The 21,687-nt window shown below is 42.1% G+C and overlaps 2 protein-coding genes and 4 long non-coding RNA genes across 12 annotated transcripts in view; 4 read left to right on the forward strand and 2 right to left on the reverse strand.

The window, feature by feature from the left end:
- Positions 1–589: 589 nt before the first annotated feature.
- Positions 590–3,070, forward strand: LOC115620701 (cytochrome P450 307a1-like). Of its 2 annotated transcripts, none has more exons than XM_030514073.1 (4): positions 590–686; positions 758–846; positions 924–1,547; positions 1,783–3,070. In XM_030514073.1, the coding sequence occupies exons 3-4, from the start codon at positions 1,100–1,102 to the stop codon at positions 2,964–2,966; spliced, it is 1,632 nt and encodes a 543-aa protein (XP_030369933.1). In that variant the 5' UTR covers positions 590–686; positions 758–846; positions 924–1,099; the 3' UTR covers positions 2,967–3,070. The 2 variants fall into 2 exon arrangements, with proteins under 2 accessions (XP_030369933.1, XP_030369934.1); XM_030514074.1 differs by having other exon boundaries at positions 927–1,547.
- A 357-nt stretch (positions 3,071–3,427) lies between these two features.
- The window catches only part of LOC115621879 (heat shock protein DDB_G0288861), a 30,364-nt gene continuing 12,104 nt past the window's right edge, over positions 3,428–21,687 (forward strand). For both annotated transcript variants that reach the window (XM_030515709.1, XM_030515710.1), the window contains exons 1-2: positions 3,428–3,886; positions 10,656–10,906. In XM_030515709.1, the coding sequence (XP_030371569.1) occupies positions 10,681–10,906 (226 nt within the window). In that variant the 5' untranslated portion in view covers positions 3,428–3,886; positions 10,656–10,680. The remainder of the gene's footprint in view (positions 3,887–10,655; positions 10,907–21,687) is intronic.
- On the forward strand, positions 11,168–12,519 carry LOC115621882. Its single transcript, XR_003995305.1, has 2 exons — positions 11,168–11,411; positions 11,470–12,519. It is a non-coding gene; the product is annotated as an uncharacterized LOC115621882 (long non-coding RNA).
- LOC115621883 lies at positions 12,975–13,783 on the reverse strand. The gene is made up of 4 exons (XR_003995306.1): positions 13,657–13,783; positions 13,519–13,596; positions 13,303–13,458; positions 12,975–13,221 (listed from the first exon to the last, which is right to left on the reverse strand). It is a non-coding gene; the product is annotated as an uncharacterized LOC115621883 (long non-coding RNA).
- On the reverse strand, positions 14,134–19,391 carry LOC115621880. 5 transcript variants are annotated; one of them, XR_003995300.1, is made up of 6 exons: positions 19,036–19,391; positions 17,558–18,974; positions 16,914–17,483; positions 15,955–16,848; positions 14,881–15,883; positions 14,134–14,804 (listed from the first exon to the last, which is right to left on the reverse strand). It is a non-coding gene; the product is annotated as an uncharacterized LOC115621880 (long non-coding RNA). The 5 variants fall into 5 exon arrangements; XR_003995302.1 differs by having other exon boundaries at positions 17,558–17,885; positions 17,948–19,390; XR_003995303.1 differs by having other exon boundaries at positions 17,558–17,885; positions 19,036–19,050.
- LOC115621881 lies at positions 19,554–20,607 on the forward strand. The gene is made up of 2 exons (XR_003995304.1): positions 19,554–19,714; positions 19,773–20,607. It is a non-coding gene; the product is annotated as an uncharacterized LOC115621881 (long non-coding RNA).

Raw genomic sequence — 21,687 nt, forward strand, 5'->3', positions numbered from 1 at the left:
CAACTTTGGTTATTCTAGCTTTTCGGTCGGAGATGCTTCCTTCTGCCTACGGGTACAGGGTATAAAAAGTGGTCAACCTCAGAATTTGAATGCGAAGTGGGGTGGTGATCTTGCTTCTCGTCTACGATTTGCCTGTATATATTTCTTAATAAAAAAGACGCGTGCAGACAAGCGGAAAAGTTGCGGTAACACACAGGATAGAAAGAGGTCTTGGTCATTCAATACCAAAAAAGGTATGAATTAATATAATGACTCCTACAATTTCTGGGAGACCTTCAGGGGCGGCATGACTAGCATTGATAAAAAGAAGTTAATTTTAAACATTCTTCTGGTGTGTCATGCGAACCGAAGTCGCTCGCTTTTAAAAGAGCATCAGGCAGTTGATCAGAAAGCCGCCACTTGTCGGAGCCGCTCACGAGCCGGAACGTTCAAAGGCCGGCCATTGCGAACCTGGATTTATTCTCAGATAAACGGTTCAAAATCAATAAATGCGAAGCGCCTCTCTCGCTCGAGCCGATCTCGTGAGCGTAACTGTCGCTCTCGCATTTTCAGTATACATACAAGTACATAAGCCTGCCGCTTTTTCACTTGCTCTTCGTGAAAAGTGCTGACATTAACCACGCGCATTTGTGCAGTGAAAAGTTTACCAACATGCACTTATAACAGAAAACACGCTCTAATATTAAGTAAGATATGGATAGCAAATATATGATGATTTATTATTAACCAATATGCAATGCAATTATCTTGTTAATAGAAATTTAAATGGCTCTGGTTTTGTGTTGAGGAGTGCAACTAACAACCACAAAAATTGCCTACCTATTGAATTTCTGCTCAACGCTTTTGGTAAGTCATCAATAAATGTACACACACACATACATACATGCATGCATGCACATAAATTGATTCTTATTGCATTCTAGAAGCCGACTCTGCTTGTATTTAGCTGTCTTCACTTACTCTCCTTCACATAAACAGTACCGGCCATGTCGTTCGGGTCTATGGTCTTTCTTTTGAACGTATTCGCAATAAACGCGTGTTGACAAAAAAAACCTATAAAATCGAATAGGCCACAGCCTTTTAACACTTTGGCATTAGCATGATGCTCTGCAAGATCGTTCAATGCATATTGACAGCAACGTTGTTTCTCCTACTCTATGCGTACATAAAAGTACTCTATAGGTGTATGATTAAAGTACGAGTTAATAAGTCTGATGGAAAGAAGTCGAAGAAGCCACACGACAATGCATTACAAAGGAATGTAGATATTCATATTGAAAAACTAGACCAGCCTCCCGGCCCTCTACCGTTGCCCATAATAGGTAACCTGCTACTTATTGGACGTTATGCGGTACCTTTTCAAGGTTTCACCGAACTGGCAAAAAAATATGGAGACATCTACACCCTCACCCTTGGTTCGACTAAATGTCTGATAGTCAATAATCTTAACGTTATACGAGAAGTTTTAAATAAGAACGGAAAATTTTTTGGGGGTCGCCCGGACTTTAAAAGATTCCACGTTCTTTTTGGAGGAGATCGCAGCAATTGTAAGTGAATTGTGTAACAAAGTTATTGAATTACAAAATATTTAATTAACCTACATTTGTATAGATAGTAAATATATTGTAATGGTTATGTATCTGGAAAGGGAACTGAATAAGTTTCACACCAATCCGTACTAATTCCATTTACAATTTATTTATGTCAAATTTGTTTACCATTATAATCGTTTTACCAACCTATTTCGAAATACATATATCTCTAACTTTTTTTATTTTACAGCATTAGCCTTATGTGATTGGTCCCAGCTGCAGCAAAGGCGACGAAATCTAGCTCGCAAGCATTGTTCGCCGCGAGATGCTTCGTCGTTTTATCAGAAAATGTCAGATGTTGGTTGTTCTGAGATGCACGAGTTCATAGATCGACTTTCTCAGATAATGATACCAGGTGAAGATTTTGAGATAAAGCCGGTGGTGCAGCAAACTTGCGCCAATATGTTTATTCAATACATGTGTTCTCTGCGATTCAGCTATGATGATAAGAGATTTGAAAAAATTGTGAAATGTTTCGATGAAATCTTTTGGGAAATTAACCAAGGTTATGCTGTTGATTTCTTGCCATGGTTAAGCCCCTTTTATGGTAGCCACATGAAAAGAATTGTTTACTGGTCCGAAACAATTCGAACATTTATTCTAGAACACATAATCGATAAAAGAGAAAACGACCTTAACCTAGACGAACCGGAAAGAGATTTTACCGATGCTTTACTAAAGAGTCTAGTCGAAGACGATGTTTCTAGGGACACAATCATATTTATGCTGGAAGACTTTATTGGCGGACACTCTGCAATCGGAAACTTAGTTATGTTAGCACTTGCTTACATTGTTCGCAACCCGATTGTTGGCCAAAAGATACAGCATGAAATCGATGGCATCATGGACGACACAAAATGCTGCGTTCATTTGACTGATATTGAACAAATGCCATATACTGTTGCCACTATTTTCGAGGTTCTACGATACTCGTCATCCCCAATAGTGCCGCATGTTGCTACAGAGGACGTTGCTATTGCTGGGTACGGTATAACGAAGGGCACCCTGGTATTTATCAATAATTATGAACTCAATACCAGCGAAAAGTACTGGACACAACCACAAGAATTTAACCCAGACCGATTCACAGAACGGAAACCACCCACTTATTCTACATCAACATCAAACAAGCAATTAAACCAAATCCAGTTGAGAAAGAACATTCCACATTTTCTACCATTTAGCATTGGCAAGCGCACTTGCATTGGACAAAATTTGGTGAAAGCATTCAGTTTCATAATGCTAGCCAACATAATGCACAAGTATGATGTGAGTTGCAGGAATGTTGAAAACATAAGAACCTATCCAGCTTGCATCGCAATTCCGCATCATACCTTTTATCTCTCACTTAAGCCGCGAGTCAGTAAAATATAAATTATTTACAATACTATAATAATACTTGCAATCAAAATGTATTCGATAGAGTAACAATCACATATCAATCAAATTAATCAAATAAATGTAATTGGACAAATAAACTTATTATGACATTAAATGTTTTTTACTGTCAAATTTCTTATATGGTTTTTAAATACATCTGTCGCATACAAAAAATATCAAACTTTCGCTTCATGACCTACTCGCAACACAAACAAAATATTTTATAAAAATACATCAAAACTCCAAAAAAATCAATGGTTATTTAAAAAAATGTTAACAAGTGCCCTTTTGATACAAAGTATTTCCCTTGAAAAATTGCGGAACTGTGTATATTATGTATGTACATATGTATGTAGGGAATGAGTTTCGCTCACTTGAAGTCACTTTCATTTTCGCTCAAAAGCGCGAGCCAGCTGTTGTTGCGCTGCGAACTAGTCAACAGCTGTTGTTGAACTCACCACTAAATGCGTCAAACTCAACACACCCGCAACGCCTGGTCAATTTCTCAATTCGTAGTTTCAGTTTTCTTCAATACGTCATGCCGTTTACTGCGCAGCTCGAGTGTTGTTAAAAAATTCTTTAAAAAATAAGTAGTGCAAAAAACAGACGCGGCAACAACAAACACAACCACCCACAAATGCAATGTTTGAAAGATTTATGAAAATTCAATATAAACGTGCGTGTGTGTGTTGAAAAAGTTAGATTGTGTGCAGAAATAAAAGTGTAATAAAAATTGAAATGGCAAAATCTGCCAGCGGTAAATGTTATTAAAACCCAGGCCAGGCAATTAGCATTACCAAGCGTTAAATAAAATAGTGCTTTGCAAATACCTAAAGCATCAGCCGCAGGCAGCTTTTAACTGTTACTACTAACTTGCTGCTCCAATTACTCGCCGGTGTAGTTGTAACGCGTAGGTAAGTTAAATAATTAGCAGCAGAAATTTGTGTATCGCTTTCGGGAAAACCTTGAGAAAATTGTTTTTGAAATGCCACAGCTAGCTGAAAACAAAAGCAATTGAAATTCAAACGCATGCAGGCGCAACACAATGCCAAGCAGCGACGCCAACGCCAACGCCCCCGTCAACAACAACAGTAACTGAGCAACTACTGCTGCCAGCGCCAGCGTCAGCGTCAGCGCGACGTCACCTCAGAAGCAGCACCAGCTGCGGCGACAAAGCGGCAGACGGATTTTCGCTTTTCATTTTCTTTTTTTTTCAGTGGGGTGCTTGGGGAGACATGTGTTGGTGATAGTTGTTGTGTCAGCGTGTGTGCGTCTGAATGAGCATGTGACTATCCCTATGACTATTACTGCGACAGAGATTGCTCCTTGGCCAGTTTTGTGCTTTGTCATCGCTATCTGCTAGTGCGCTTTTCCTTCTGTGTTTCTCCTTTTATTCATTTTCTTCAATTTATTGAATGCTCTGCACGCTTGGGTCAACAAACCAAATGAATGTCTGTGTGTGTGTGTGTGTGTGTATGTCGTCTGTCTGTTTGCCTTCCATTTGCTCATTGATCGCGTCCGGTGATTTGAACGTCGTTGCTCTTTGGCGTTGTTGTTGTATTTGGGGTCGTCGTAGTCATCGTCATAGTCACTGTCGTTGCGTCGCAAAGTTGGTAGCTAAGTTTGTTTTGTTTTTATTATTGTCATTAAATTTGCTGCCTGGGAAAGGTCAATACACAAACACACACTCATCAACTCTCTAACACACACACACACACACACACATGCACACATACATATATGTATACTGAGGCTGCCTTGGCGTCTGGCCATTAGTGAAAAACCGGTTAGTGCTGCTGTTGTTGCTGCTATTGCTGTTGGCCTTTATCTGCATTTATTGTTGTATTTCTCTCTATTTCGGGGGAGCTTCACTTGCTAGATTCACTGATTGGGCGCCGCCATGGTTGTCGTCGCCATGACAGACATTTTGCACGTTCCAACTTCATTATCTTTTCACATTTTTACATTTTTCCCACAGACACTGAACAGACGTACAAAATTACATACACAAACATAAATATAAATATACAGACTCATCTGCCTTTCCCTGCTATGCGGCATACTTTATTCACTGATCGTTGTTTTTTCGCTTCCAGTACTATTTCATGCTTGCCAATAGCTTTTCCCCTCTTACTTAATACCCTGTAATGGGTAGAAGGAGATTAACTTTGGGTCTATGTGCGTCTAGGATATTTGGATAAGGTTTCGCACGCTAGAGTTGTGCTTTTCTTTTAGCTCAGCTTGCTTATTACTTTAAAAAGAATTTTTTTATCATTGCATTTTGTTGTTAAAAGACAATTTTAAATTCATGAAATATCAAAAATGTTTTTAAACGATACATACTCACTTGATTATAATACCTTTGTTGACATCACGGGGATCGAAGTGGAGCTTTTCGCGGGTCTAGCTAGTTTTTTATTCATACGAACGCCTTGCTTTTTGGGAATCAGATTGATTTTTACAGAATCGGATAAAATCTGTGAAGCTTCTGAAAGAACCCAATAATTTTCTTTCTTTAATACCTAATATTAATTATAATCCTCCATTATACAACGGATATTGAATAAATAGTTTTTTTTTTACGACACTTACAATTTTAAAATCAAAACTAGCAGACACAATATTTTTCCAAAAGATTCTCATATTTCTTTTCAGAAGATTATAGGGCATCTGGTATGTATGTACTGATATCAATTATACAAATTGAAGACACAAAGTAAATTTCAATGAAAAAGCAAAAATAAAAAAACTGCAAAAGCATTTTTTGCTTTTGTCTTGGAGCTTCAGCAAATTGTTTTGATGTGTGCCCAAAAATTTGGTCAACAAAACTTCACGCTTGGAATTCCACCAGTTCGTTCATGTCATTGTGTTAATTTTAAATAAAATTTACCGCTTCGATCGCAACTGCATACTCGTACATATTTGCGTCATCATTGCCCAACTTTGAGCGCGACGACCCAAATTGTTTATATAGACGACATCAAGAGTCGAACGATCCATATCTTTGGTTGCTCTCCGATTAGATTAGAAACCAATTTGTAAATTAATTAAAGTGTATACCGCAATACTTGTATGTCACACATGACATGCATATAGTATAATATACTATAATACGTAGTAGTACAGTCGTATCTGTACCCCTATTAATTACAATACACAGCTGCAGTTGCATCAGTTAGTGTTCAAGGCTGTGCCAAATGATGAATACCCTTATGCCATAATAGAGGGGCATCATCGGAAATTTTAAGCTGGCTCTTTATTGGCACGACACATTTTTGGTCTGGATTTACTAAAGAGGCTTAAGATATTGAAATCGCGCAGTGTATGTATTGAAAATCATAAGCCAACTAGACTTGCAAACTCTCTTATTTAACAATTTTGTAGTCAAAGTCTGTTATAAGTATTTGTTACTGTCCAGCTCTTAGCATAATCTCACCTAACCTAACCCAATACTACAATGTAGTATGTACTTACTATCAGCTTAAGAGATTGCGTTGATACCAATAGAAACGGCTATTTATTTTAGGAAAACAAGCCATGAAATAATTTTCATTTTATTAAAATTAATGCATTATCCATGTTATTTAATTCCTAAATATTTATTCTAAAAATTGCAACGTTTTATATTTATAGTTTTAAACTTTGTGTTAAACAAAACCTAATTTGTTAAATATTTAAAATTAATTTACATTCTGTAATCTCTTGAACTGTAACTCGTAGTGTAGATTCTATCTGCTTATATTATTTATTCAGTAAAAACTCAAACCATTTTCACACAAAGTTTATTTTTAAACGAATTCCCTTCCGTCCCAGTCGCATTGTTGCATGCAAATGGCGATAATGAAGCTATCAGCAATTATATCAAAATATTTGGTTTATCAACACGAAATTAAAATGCCAACTTTTAGAGAGCATTAGTTGTCGTTGTTGTTGTTGTTGTCTTCCATGGTGTTATTGCGTCGCCTTTCGCCAGTGCAAATAAAAAGCAAAAACCACAATTCACTTTCAACTTGCTGTTGGGTGTCGCGAGTGGAGACGGAGACCGACCCGTTAATAAATAGTGACGACGGCTAAAGCAACAACAGTAACGAGATCAACTGTGCGCTCGTTTGAAGTCGCAAAACACACACGCACACACATACACATAATTATATCTATGTGCACACTCAGATGCAGCGTGTGTATCTGAAAGATACAAAACATGCTTTTGGTACTTAACGGCCAAACGTGCCGTTGCTATTTTTTCTGTTGTTTTTTGGTTTGTTTTGATTTCCTTTATTGTTGCCTTTGCTTGTATTTTTAATTTATTTTCGCCTCTATTTATTTGCACAAAATTTTGGCATTGACAACTACACCAAAAGGTGTTTATCTATGTGGCTGTATCTCAAGCTCCATGTATGTATGTATGTGTGCCTCTATATAAGTAACGAGCGTGGCAAACGCAAAAGCGTCGCTTTATTTTCATTTCGCCCAGCTTGGCGGCAATTGTAAAAAATGAAGCACACAGTAACAAGTTTTTTTATACTCTGCAATCCTGAAATCGAAAGGTATGCCAGTTTGTTAAAAAGATACAGGCATGTGGCGAATGAAAGACCGCATTATGTTTTTAATAGCAAGTTGAGTTGTTCTATTCGAACTTCTGACTGAAATCAGTTCTTTAAATCATTTTTTTTTCAACTTGCTCTTTTCGTTCATTTCAATATTTCCATCGTTTTTTCATTTACTCTTTTTGGTACGTTCTTTCAGATTAAATAACTAAGAAACGTAAACGTTTTAATTGTAAAAAGTAAAGTAAAATTTAATAAAAGCAAGTAAACAAAAGGAGCAACTGCCAAAAAAAGTACCACAAGTCAACAGTTAAGTTACATAATCCGTGTGTGTTAGAAGTGTATAGAAGTTTAGTAGAGTAGCGTTTTATGCAATTCTTTTAACTAACGAATGTATTATAAATCCAATTATACACTATGGCTTGTTATAGCTATGATGTGATAAAAAAGAAGTAGTATTTAGATTTCTTGCTACTTAATTCAGTGTCGATGTCATTGTTTATGAAAAATTTGTGAGAAGAGAAGACAGGAAAGCAATGCTAAACTTAATATTTCTTTTAAATAGTTCAACTTTTCAGTATTGATAAATAACCATATGTCACCTATCACCCTTTTTGGGGAATCTATAAGCCTGAAAAAACTGCACAGTCAAGAGAAATATAACGGTTGGCATAATAAAGAAGACTCTTTAAGCATATAATTTAAAAACAACTGATTTGATTTGGATTTGAATAAAATGATCTAAATATCGTAACTAGCTTTTTTAATGCAAACTGTGTTAATATAGTTATTTATTATTTCTTAAAAGAAAAATGAAGAGTAATGCATTCTTTTCAGTTGTTATGGAAGCCCAGACAACATTCTATTATTATATTTTGGTATATTATTTGCAAAAGAGTTTGATAGTGAGATATTAACAGTACATTAGAAGCAAAGGAAACTAGTGATGGAAATATCTACATATGTATATCAACTTTTTCTTTTCCCAATTTTCCAATTTTCCCATGCGTCACAAACATTAGAGTATAGTAAAAATACCCTGTGCCAGCGTAGAAGAGAGCGGAGCTGGTGCACTAAGGCATCAGTGATAATGAGATACTAAAGTGCTTAGCATAACAAAAAAAAAACACAATCGCAGACTATTCTGTAAAAATACAAGACCGTCTTGTTCATGAGCGTCGGTTTAAATGCAATGCTTGTGGTCTCTAATGTGTTTTACAACATGAGAAAGTCTGTTTTCCCATTTCATACATACATCTGCATGGCATTGCCTGCGAGCAACTTTTTTCTTCATTTTAATGTGCCCCATTTATGACAGGCATAGTAAGCGGAGAAGCCGTCAAAACTACGAAAAATTTAAATATGAGCGCACAGACTCTGTAAGGGAATTAACAGAGCGCTCTTTCGCTTTAACGCTTCGCTTGCAGCAATTATGGGGCTCCCAAGTACAAAAATACAAGTAGTATACAAGATAGATAATCTATTTTCTGACATTCGGCGATGCATCTTCGAAAAAAGATATTTAATCAAATCTAATAGAAGCGACTTCAGAGAAAGAAATGTACACTCATAATAGGGCTACACACAGGTAGTTGCCCATGGCAAGAAGCTAGGCATTACAACAGAAGACAGATGTACGGAACCGGAAGTTATACAAATGCTGTCACTGCCCAACACTGCAAACACACAGGGTTGAGAGGCGACCAAACTCAGTAAGATTCTAATGGATTATTAAACTACTAAACTACTGTCGACAGTCAATAAACATAAGTATAAATGCATAAAAATAAGTAAATAAGTGGAACTTCCTTAGATAATTTAATAATCGCCTATAAATCAAAAATGAATTCCTCCACAAATATAACGCTTTTTGAAAACGTTGTCAATCCGCAATTTCACTTTTTCGTCCCGAATATCTGACAGTGGTTTGATTACTATTTCATTATAAGAATAAACTTAGTCTAACTTAGTCAAACTTATTGTTCCTTTTTAAGAAACTATCTCAACATTTGAAGTTTGTACCAAATGGTCAGCTAGAGAGCTACCACAATTTCGAGACAGTTTGTGAGGAAGAATTTCGATTATAAATACTTATATCGTTCGCACATTATGTCTGGGGTAGTATTTCAAGGGACCCAGCATATTGCTATATTGTATCAATGAAATGATGAATGAATGATCAGATAATGGATTAAAAAGTTGGTGCACAATAAATATGCAATCAGTCGTAGCTCACCCGTATTTGTAACTAGCCCCCATATGCATGGCTGTTTGTCAGTCTGTATGTTTGTCGGCTCGTTACTTATTCGCCTGCCATATAAACACATTTCTATATAAAAATTGCTTGTTTACTTTTCATCAATAAAATGTTTGTGCAGCACCACGGCTACACAAACAAAGACGATGACAACAACTAAAACTATAGCTGAAGGAACAACAATAGCAACGTTGATTATGAGTAGGTGCGGCAAGGTTGCTGCATGTATGTATGTATGTGTGTATGTATGCACGTATGTATATATGTAACTGCAAAAGAAAATAGACAGGTGTTTACCGGCGCTGCAAACGTAACTTTTTTCGTGGGTCTGGGTCTATGTGTGCTTCTGTTTCTCTTTCATTCTGTAGCTGTTGCATTTGGTCTTGTGTTTGAGTTTTTTCGAGTCGAGTCGAGCGTTACATTTCAGTCAGCATAAAAGCTGCAAGAGTCACAATTTGCAAACATCTTCAGTTACCAGCTTTTTGTTACGGCTTTTCATGGTCGAATGGCAAAAGAATAAAGACGGACAGAAATAAGAAAGAACGATACAGATAAGCTCATGCGACCACGAGTTACTCTTATGGAAGTTTTCAATTGTTATAGCAAAAAAATATTACATTTGCCAGCACTATATACTCTAAGATTCTCGTAGGGCGCACTACATACTACAAACACATCGTGTATAGCGTAATTTATTTATTAAGTCTGGTGCACCTAAAGTTTATAGTGCAGGTATGAAAGAACTTGTACAAAAACCTTTATTTACAACCATTTTGGGAAGTATGTCACACCTTTTAAAAGAGTACATATGTACAAGATTGTATGTATACTATATACATAAATATATAGTTTTGTAAATGTGCGTCTGTTTTTTCACAGCAACGAGCAATTCGGCTTCGGAACAATGACAACCACAACGCAGCTGGACAGCAGCACAAACGCTGGTGGCTTGGACAATGGGAATAATGTTGCTAACGTTGCGGTCAGTTCGACGACGCACAGCTCCATGGCCACGGCTGGACATAAGAACGTGAGCGGCAATCAGCTGGGAGGCGGGAACGGTGCAGGTGCAGGTGGAGTGGCCGCTGGAGGAGCGACAGGTGTGGGCGGCATGCTGGGCCCGCAAAAAGGTAAGCAGTAGCAGAGCAACATTTTCTTGGTTCAGTTCCGAATGAAAAAACCAGTTAAATGCGATTAATTTTGCGCGCACGCTATGCGATAAATGAGCGGGGAGGCAGCTGATGACTGATGATGAGCATTTTGCCGCCAAAATTTAATGTTTTGTTATGTGCGGCGCGGCAGTATTGGGAAACCACAAATGTCGTCGGACAAAAGGAGTGGCAACTCGCGCGATTGGCAGCTGGAGCGGGCCGATAACAAGTACTCGTGCGTGAGGGGTGAGGACCAGTGCTACCAATTAGGAGGGTTGCAAAGTGGGTAAAATAGCAATTCCGGGGGAATGGCAAGTCGTGGCCTTAGGGAAGAAGAAAAATCAATTGTGGACAGTGAGCGAGAGACACGTGCTATTGCGGGAAAAAACAAAAAAAGAGACAAAATAAGCGGAAGACAATATTCAAACACCGGAGTGACGACAGGAGGGTTGGGATATACACCAGCGAGGCTTCATAGGCAGAGGTAAGGGTCTAAAAAGGGGCCAGTGTGCCAGTGACTAATTTCTTACTATATGTAATAGGAGTAGCAGTAACTGCGGGCGTTCTGGGAAGTGCGCTGTGCGCGGGTCAGCACCGACCGGCAGTACTGGGTCTTAGGCCGGACCTCGGCCCTAGCGGAAGTCAGGCCAATTTCCATGCAACTGGAAGTCTGGGCTAAGTACCCTTCAACATTAAAATACTAAATATTCACACACATTCCGCTCAAACATAGAACCAAAATTTTATATACACCCTACATACATATACATAGCCATCTCACATACACCAGTGCAGCATATAACACAAAATTCAACTAAATACTCACACATATTCCGCTCAAACATAGAACACAAAATTTTATATACACCACACACTCCTTTATATACACTCCATACATGTTCACATACACCATATTCAAACACACACCGAATTTCCATAGCACTCAGACTCACATTCATCCCATAGCCACATAATGTAAAATACAAAACAAAAAAACAACACACAAAACAATTAACAATTTTCTGTTACACACATAGCCCAAACCATTCACAACATAATATAAAACATTAAACAGAAACACAACACCCAAACATTTAACCATATTGTAATACACACACGCCCATAGCCACATAATGTAAAATACAAAACAAAAAAACAACACACAAAACAATTAACAATTTTCTGTTACACACATAGCCCAAACCATTCACAACATAATATAAAACATTAAACAGAAACACAACACCAAACAAGTAACCATATTGTAAACAAAAATTCAAATGTATACTTAAGAAAAAAGAACATAAAAAAAAAAGAAAAGTAAAAGAAAATGTATAAAGTCTAATATAAGCAAAAGAGGTTGGAATGTGTATTGGAGCGGCGCAGTTTTTTTTTTTTTGTTTATCTCCTTGTCATTACATATCATTACACCCCTCATAACCACATACTCGAGTATAGGTAGGTTAGGAGGTTCGAAAATCGAATAAGATAAATAGGCACAAAGAGCCAACAAACTGCAGCGTCCCAAAACTCAATGGCCTAAATACCCGAATATATTTTTATTGTAATAAAATTTAAAATTTGAAAATGAGTCTGGAGTAGAATCCATTTATGGGGTGAGATGGGGTGACTAAAGTCCCGGAGCAGAAGGGAAACCAAAGCAAGCATGTTGAAGGGAGCCGGCAACAAAATGCCAAAACCGGCTCAAGGTAGGGAGGGCCACGCGGCTACATGACACCAAAGTAGCCACAACTCCACCCAAATTCCACAGGCGTCCCTCAGCCGACAATATGAGTAGGTGTGTTTGATAAAAAAATATAAATTCATTGTTGGTCTGCCGCACCCCTGTCGCGGTCGAATCTGACCCTGAGCCGATGGCTAGCCGGCGTAACGACAGGGGATGCACTGGCAAAGGCGGACATAACAAGATGGCGCCCAATATAAATACACCTGGGTCTACATTTTAGCAAATGTTGCCCCAGTTCGAAGCGAAGTTAAAAGCCAGAGTCTTGTTGTTTGTTTTTTGTGTTGATTTGTATTCTTTATTTAGGTTTACATGTAAATTTCAACAGCAATAGCTGCTGGCGGCCCCTGAGCCGGCGGGAAACGGTGCAACTGCCAGGTCCGTGGGTGAGCTTCACTAGGGCTCAGCCCATCGTTGCCGCAGTTGCATCTTTCTTACAGCGCGGTGTAGGTTGGTAACCAGCAGAATAGGCGCAGCGAAGGAGCGAGTGTAGCAGGTCCGTGAGGAGTCTTGGTGCCCACTCATTGTTGCCCTACAGGGTGCTCTGAGGCTGGAAAGATAGAGAGTAATGTCTGTCAGGTGTTAAGTAAAGAATAGTATAGTTGCCTTATGTTTTTTTTGTGTTAGTTACCGTTTTTTTTTGTGGTTGTTTGGTAGTTCTTATGAATGGTTGCGTAGTAGGTCCATGTCCTGTCCCAAGCGGAAGGAGCATCGTTGCCCTACGTATCAGAGCATAGGAGCAGCAATTCGCCATAGCCCGAGCAAGATTTGAGTTTTTAGTAGGCGCCTGGAAGAAATTGGGTGGTGTAAAGCGTGCGATACATATGTGTTTGTTTTGGTTGTTTACCTTCTACAGTGACTGCGTGCCGTGGTGCAGCGTCATACTGAGGATCCTCATCTCACCCTTACATGTCTAGTGTTGAGCCTGTGAGAGTAAAGAAAGATTGTTTTGATTTATGCTATTGTCAGTTAGTGTATTAATTACCTTTTATTTATTTATTTGCGTAGCAGCAAATAAATTATCAATAGACGGGGAGTCCATTGTGAATGGTCCCGGTCAAGCACAGCTGTTCCTGGGCTGAACCATCGATATTAATAAGTATCGACAGGGTATTTTGGCACAGATTAGCAGGTCTGTGCATAGGGCGGGAATTTGAAGTTCAACTTATCGTTAGTTTGTTTTTTTTTGGAGTAATTTTTTTCACTTAGTATTTTTTTTGTTAAGTCTTTTGGTATACATTTATTTATTCTCATTTATTTATTCTCATTTATTTATTCTTATTTATTTATTCTTATTTATTTATTCTTATTTATTTATTCTTATTTATTTATTCTTTTTTTTGGTTGTGTGTTTGATGGTATTCCTATATATATATACATAAGCATTTGATTGGATTAAATAATCCAACGGGTACTTAGCTAAGGATATTATCCCCGCTTATCATTTAAGAAAACACATACATACGAGTGGACCGATCTATTTATTTATTCGGAGTTTGCTCGTTTATAATATAGATATAGTTTTTTTTGATATTATAATCGGCGGGTACGGATCCGAGTACTAGCAGTGGTTTTTTTTTGGTTTGGATTAACAAGGTACTGAGAAATGAATCTTGACCCGAATGTTACCCGGAAGGTCAGGCGGAGTCAGGAGTTTATTAGAAATAGGCCATTGGTTCACTTGGACTCTCCTCCTCACGTAGGATTGAGTGAGGCGGGCAAGCCAGCAGAAGCACTCCATGATGACGCATCGCCGCCGAGTGTAAACGAGGCAGCGTTCCGAGGATTCGGGGATGAATTTCCGAACAGTTCCGGAGCAACAACCGGCGCACGCGCGCGTGACTATGGCGGTGAAGAGCAGGGTGGCAGAGCCGAGTCTGCGCTGCCAAGCGAAATTCGGTCAGCGATCAACGTGGCATTAGCACAGGCCCACGAGACGTATCGCGCATCGTTGTCGTCAGAAGTAGAGGCCATTCGAGAGACGATGCAGGCCAGCATGCTGTCGTTCATGCGCGAGATTAATGAGGCAGTGGCAGCGCTGAGGCAGGAGAGAACGCATAGCGCGCCTCCGTCTGTAGCACAGGCGCCGGTGGGCAGGCCAGAGCGAGCTCACGCGCAAATGCAGCGGCCAGCCTTAGGCGGGTACGAGCCGGCAGAGAAAGAAAGAGATTTTGTAAGTAGTAGACCAGCAGCTGCAGCACCGACTCACCTGTTCGTCGACAACCGAACTTTAGAGGCAGAACAGCGGGCACATGTGGAGCAGCGGCAGTTCTCAGCCGATCCGTGGATGCGCGATTTGGGCCCTGACGTGCACAGGCCATTAAGGCGAACCACGATGGGAGACTCCCGGCCCGACGTCGTCCACATCAGAAAGTGGGGCCTTGTATTTGATGGCGAAACCAAAGGAATGCCGGTGGCAGAGTTTATATTTCGATTGGAGCATTTGCAGTCCTTGTATCAGGTGCCCTGGGCCGACGTGTTGCGAGACTTCCACTGCCTGGTGAACGGGAGAGCGAAAGATTGGTATTGGATGTACATACGTACCTCGGGCGTGCCGGACTGGCCGAATCTCCGATATGGGCTGCAGCAGCAATTTCAGACTCGAAGATCGGAGTTTGAACGAGAGCAGGAGCTGAGGGAGCGGAAGCAGCGGCATGGCGAGAGCATAGAAGAGTATATTCAGGCGATGCTGGTGTTGCGTTCTCGGTTGGTGTGTCCATTTTCGGATTATGACCTTATTAAGGTGATAAAGACAAATATTAAAGACACCGTGTCTAGGGTCATCTATCCGATGAATATAACTAATCTGCAGAAGCTGAGAGAGGAGTGCCAAGACGCCGAAAAGATGCTGGCAACGCGTTGGGCGCGGCCCTCAGCCAGTACCAACTACGGGCAGCAGCGAGAGCAGCATCGAGTACACGAGCTGGACGTGGTAGCAGAAGGTACACAAGGCGGCCAACTGGAGCATTTGGAGGCGGTATATAGGCCACATGAAACTGGTGGGAGCCGCTCGAATCTCAAGTGTTGGAATTGTGCACAACCAGGGCATACATATTTCGATTGCGAGTCGGCGGTGCGCAATATGTTTTGTTTCAAATGCGGACAGCCAGGCGTGGTGCTGCCAAGATGCCCGAAATGCCGTCCGGGAAACTCGGAGAGGAGTCCGACGCAGCCGGAGGAGTCGCACTCTCGGTAGACGGTGAAACGCGTACCTCCGATGATACAGTAGTTAGGATAGGAATTAGTAGCGATAAGGATAGTACCGTTAGTCATATTTACTCACAGATATATAAAGTCAACCAGGCAGTCCCACCGAAGAAAGTATGGTCGCAGCGGAAACCCTTGGAGCAGCGTCAGCGCGACTATGAAGTAGCCAGGAACCGCATATTTGGTAGCCAGCACGAACCGGATGCGAGAGGGGCGTCGAAGACATCCTTGCGGGCGCGTAGGAGACACCGCGAACGCCGACAGAAACGCCAGGCGGTGTGTGCCGCGGTGAATTCTGCATGTCGTTCCGACAGCCGCCCATATGCTACGGTAGCGATTGAAGGCAGAGAATTTACCGGTCTGTTGGATACCGGGGCGTCGGTGAGCTTGCTGGGAAGTGGTGCCATAGAGTCGGTCCGAAAACTAGGTTTGGTGGTACGCGAAAACAAATCCGCGGTAAGGACAGCCGGCGGCGCGCCACATTGCATTATTGGCAGCGTGATGGCGCGCGTTAGGTATAACGGAACAGAGTCGGAAATGGTATTCCACGTTTGCCCGTCGTTGTGCCAACCGCTTTATCTGGGCGTGGATTTTTGGCGCAGGTTCGGTTTGGCTCCGAATGTGATCCCGGCTGTGGACGAAGGACAGCACGTGGCTGAGTTGGAGGAGGAGCGCTTAGGAAAGAGTACGCCAACGGAGCCACACGATTTAGAGGCGTGGCAACAGGAGAAGTTACAGCGAGTCGTGGCCCAATTCAGATCCTTCGAGGAGCACGGTCTGGGTAGGACGCCAGTGGAGCAGCACCACATTCAGTTGACGGAGGGGGCACTGCCAGTGAAAGAGCGTTTTTATCCCGTGTCGCCGGCAGTGCAGGCGCTATTGTTTGCAGAAGTCGACGAGATGCTTCGGCTAGGGGTTATCGAGCCAAGTGAGAGTCCATGGAGCAACCGAGTGACTTTGGTGAGGAAGCCTGGAAAGAACCGGTTGTGCTTAGACGCGAGAAAGCTAAATCAGCTCACGGTGAAGGATGCTTACCCACTCCAGAGCATTGAGTCGATCTTGAGCCGAGTGGAGGATACCATTTACATCAGCAGCCTGGATCTAAAGCATGCTTTTTGGCAGATCGAACTGGATCAGGAAAGCCGGCAGTACACCGCGTTTACGATACCAGGAAGGCCACTGTATCAATTTAAGGCCATGCCGTTCGGGTTGTGCAATGCGGCGCAGCGCCTTTGCCGGGTGATGGATAAGGTGATTCCCCAGCGTTTGAGAAGCCATGTATTCGTGTACCTGGACGACCTTCTCATAATATCCAGAACGTTTGAGGATCATTGCAAGGTGCTGCTGGACGTGGCAAGTGCTTTGAAAGTAGCCAATTTGACGATTTCCTTAAAAAAATCCAAGTTCTGCTACAAGTACTTGAAGTATCTGGGGTTTGTGGTTGGCGATGGTGCGTTGCGGACGGATCCAGAGAAGGTCGAGGCGATTCGGGCGATTTCCTTGCCGACCAGCGCAAAGCAGCTCCGCCGATTCTTGGGGACCGCTGGCTGGTATAGGCGTTTCATTCGGAATTTTTCCACGATTTCCGCGCCGTTAACGGACTGCCTGAAAGGGAAAGGAAAGTTCCAATTATCGGGCGAAGCGGTTGCGGCATTTCAGGAGTTGAAAGGGGCACTCACCTGCGCGCCAGTGTTGGTGCATCCAGACTTTCGGAAGCCGTTCGTGATCCAATGTGACGCGAGCCAAGCGGGCATAGGAGCGGTTTTGTTCCAACTCGATGCAGACGGGGCCGAAAGGCCGATAGCTTTTTTTTCAGCGAAGCTTCGGGGCGCTCAGCTGAGCTATAGTGTCACCGAGAAGGAATGCCTGGCTGCAGTAAAAGCGGTCGAAAGATTCCGGCCGTACGTTGAATTGATGCCGTTTAAGGTGGTGACTGATCACGCCAGCCTGCGGTGGCTGATGTCATTGAAGGAGTTGGACGGTCGATTAGCGCGGTGGTCGTTGGCCCTGCAGAGGTTCGACTTTAATATTGAGCATCGGAAAGGCAAGGAAAATATTGTAGCCGATACCCTCTCACGGCCTTTCGAACTGGAGGAAGTTGATTTTTTTGATTTCGAGACAACCGAGTTCGAAGGTGCGGAGTATACCGAGCGGCTGAAGCAAGTGCGGGAGAACGCGGAGCTATTTCCGGATTTACGCGTGGAGGATGGGCTGTTGTATAAGCGGGCGCAGTTCACGCGGCCCGAGCGAGAGGAATTTTCCTGGAAGCTCTGGGTACCGCGTCCTGTGTCCGCAGCCCTTATACAGCAGGCCCATGAGAGCGACGCGGCTATGCATGGGGGCATGAAGAGGACCATAGAACGGCTCAGGCAGTTTTTTTTCTGGCCCGGGATGGTGGCACAGGTGAGGAGGTACGTTGCCGGCTGTGAAACGTGCAAAGCAACAAAGCACAGCACGCAATTAGCGAGGCCGGTAATGGGCGCCGAAACCGTATCGCTCCGACCAATGCAGAGGCTGCATCTGGATTTTCTAGGGCCGTATCCGAGGTCCAGGAGAGGGAATACCACCATTCTGGTTGTTCTTGACCATCTGTCCAAATTCGTGTGGTTGCGAGCGATGCCAAAAGCAACAGCGGCGGCAGTGGTCCGGTTTCTGCAGGAGGAGGTGTTTTCGGCATTTGGAGTCCCAGAAACCGTCCATACCGACAACGGTAAGCAATTTGTGGCCAACCAATTTACGGGGTTCCTGCAGGGGCTGAGCATCACCCACGTACGCACGGCGAACTATGCCCCACAGGCGAATGCGGCGGAACGCGTGAACCAGACAGTGTTAGCGGCCATCAGGACATATGTACAGGGCGACCACACGAAGTGGGACGAGAAGCTCTCGGACGTGCAGTGTGCAGCACGCAGTGCTATCCATGGCAGCATCGGCACGTCCCCGTATTTCGTTTTGTTTGGGCAGCACATGTTCACCAGCGGGAAGGATTACAAGCTGGCACGCAAGTTGGGGGCGCTGGAGGATGCGGAATTGCGCATGTTGCCCAGATCGGATCAGCAGAAGGCAGTGCGGGATGAGGTACAGCAGAGTGTCCACCTGGCATATGAAAAGGCGAAACGGCAATACGATAAGCGTGCGAGGATGGTAGCGTACGTACCTGGCCAGGAGATTTACAGGCGAAACTTTGTCCTCAGTCGTTTTAAGGACAACGTGAACGCGAAGCTGTGCCACAAGTATGTGAAATGCCGTGTCCGGAGCAGCGTGGGCAACAGCCTGTACGAGTTGGAGGACATGCACGGGCGTCGGTTGGGAGTCTTCCACGCCAAAGATTTAAAGCAATAGCTAAGGCCCGGCTTTGTTCGTCGGTAGACCGAGAGACCCATCTCAGGGTGTGGGCGGTGGCCTACGTTGGGCAGAGAAAGAACCGCGGCGCTTCTCACTCCCGTTTCTTCCGTTTGGCACCAAAATAAAACCGGAGTGTGGTGTTATGTGCGGCGCGGCAGTATTGGGAAACCACAAATGTCGTCGGACAAAAGGAGTGGCAACTCGCGCGATTGGCAGCTGGAGCGGGCCGATAACAAGTACTCGTGCGTGAGGGGTGAGGACCAGTGCTACCAATTAGGAGGGTTGCAAAGTGGGTAAAATAGCAATTCCGGGGGAATGGCAAGTCGTGGCCTTAGGGAAGAAGAAAAATCAATTGTGGACAGTGAGCGAGAGACACGTGCTATTGCGGGAAAAAACAAAAAAAGAGACAAAATAAGCGGAAGACAATATTCAAACACCGGAGTGACGACAGGAGGGTTGGGATATACACCAGCGAGGCTTCATAGGCAGAGGTAAGGGTCTAAAAAGGGGCCAGTGTGCCAGTGACTAATTTCTTACTATATGTAATAGGAGTAGCAGTAACTGCGGGCGTTCTGGGAAGTGCGCTGTGCGCGGGTCAGCACCGACCGGCAGTACTGGGTCTTAGGCCGGACCTCGGCCCTAGCGGAAGTCAGGCCAATTTCCATGCAACTGGAAGTCTGGGCTAAGTACCCTTCAACATTAAAATACTAAATATTCACACACATTCCGCTCAAACATAGAACCAAAATTTTATATACACCCTACATACATATACATAGCCATCTCACATACACCAGTGCAGCATATAACACAAAATTCAACTAAATACTCACACATATTCCGCTCAAACATAGAACACAAAATTTTATATACACCACACACTCCTTTATATACACTCCATACATGTTCACATACACCATATTCAAACACACACCGAATTTCCATAGCACTCAGACTCACATTCATCCCATAGCCACATAATGTAAAATACAAAACAAAAAAACAACACACAAAACAATTAACAATTTTCTGTTACACACATAGCCCAAACCATTCACAACATAATATAAAACATTAAACAGAAACACAACACCCAAACATTTAACCATATTGTAATACACACACGCCCATAGCCACATAATGTAAAATACAAAACAAAAAAACAACACACAAAACAATTAACAATTTTCTGTTACACACATAGCCCAAACCATTCACAACATAATATAAAACATTAAACAGAAACACAACACCAAACAAGTAACCATATTGTAAACAAAAATTCAAATGTATACTTAAGAAAAAAGAACATAAAAAAAAAAGAAAAGTAAAAGAAAATGTATAAAGTCTAATATAAGCAAAAGAGGTTGGAATGTGTATTGGAGCGGCGCAGTTTTTTTTTTTTTGTTTATCTCCTTGTCATTACATATCATTACACCCCTCATAACCACATACTCGAGTATAGGTAGGTTAGGAGGTTCGAAAATCGAATAAGATAAATAGGCACAAAGAGCCAACAAACTGCAGCGTCCCAAAACTCAATGGCCTAAATACCCGAATATATTTTTATTGTAATAAAATTTAAAATTTGAAAATGAGTCTGGAGTAGAATCCATTTATGGGGTGAGATGGGGTGACTAAAGTCCCGGAGCAGAAGGGAAACCAAAGCAAGCATGTTGAAGGGAGCCGGCAACAAAATGCCAAAACCGGCTCAAGGTAGGGAGGGCCACGCGGCTACATGACACCAAAGTAGCCACAACTCCACCCAAATTCCACAGGCGTCCCTCAGCCGACAATATGAGTAGGTGTGTTTGATAAAAAAATATAAATTCATTGTTGGTCTGCCGCACCCCTGTCGCGGTCGAATCTGACCCTGAGCCGATGGCTAGCCGGCGTAACGACAGGGGATGCACTGGCAAAGGCGGACATAACAGTTTATGTTGCTTGCCTTTGATGTTGACCCCATTGCTTTTGTTTAGCTAAGTGTTTACTACACGCAATTTTCTGTTTACCTTAATATATCTAGAAGTGTATGTGAATCAATGGGAATACATAATCCGATTCGATATTTGAGCCATGGCCAATGCCGATTGTGCTTGGCGTTGGGTTTATAAATAGTTTGTGGGGTAGGCGCATTCATAACTTTGGTGACAGCTACATTAATGAGCTGCCTAACTCCTAGTGATAAATGAAATTGAGAAGCCCCACCAGTTGCTTCAACTATCTATATATATATATATATGTACAAGTATATGTACATCTACACCTAAATTAAAAGTCTATTTTTGAGCGCTGCAAGTATTTAAAAAAAGGGAATGGACTTAAGTGTGTACTCGTAGTGTCACAAATGCCACGAAAAAAGATTACACACTTTTCCCCAAAGATTCTTTAGATGTTTATGTAGGTATGTAGGTATTTGGTGATATATGTATTTTAAAAGCTTATGTTACTTCTCTCACTTTGA

Source organism: Scaptodrosophila lebanonensis, unplaced genomic scaffold, assembly GCF_003285725.1.
Source record: "Scaptodrosophila lebanonensis strain 11010-0011.00,11010-0021.00 unplaced genomic scaffold, SlebRS2 tig00000024-arrow-pilon, whole genome shotgun sequence".
Classification (NCBI taxonomy): domain Eukaryota; kingdom Metazoa; phylum Arthropoda; class Insecta; order Diptera; family Drosophilidae; genus Scaptodrosophila; species Scaptodrosophila lebanonensis.

What these genes read in the sequence shown, in the direction of transcription:
- LOC115620701 (XM_030514073.1), top strand. Translation starts at nt 1,100, where the DNA reads ATGATGCTCTGCAAGATCGTTCAATGCATATTGACAGCAACGTTGTTT. An exon ending in TGGAGGAGATCGCAGCAATT is followed by an intron (nt 1,548 to 1,782) that starts GTAAGTGAATTG and finishes TTTATTTTACAG; the next exon opens with CATTAGCCTTATGTGATTGG.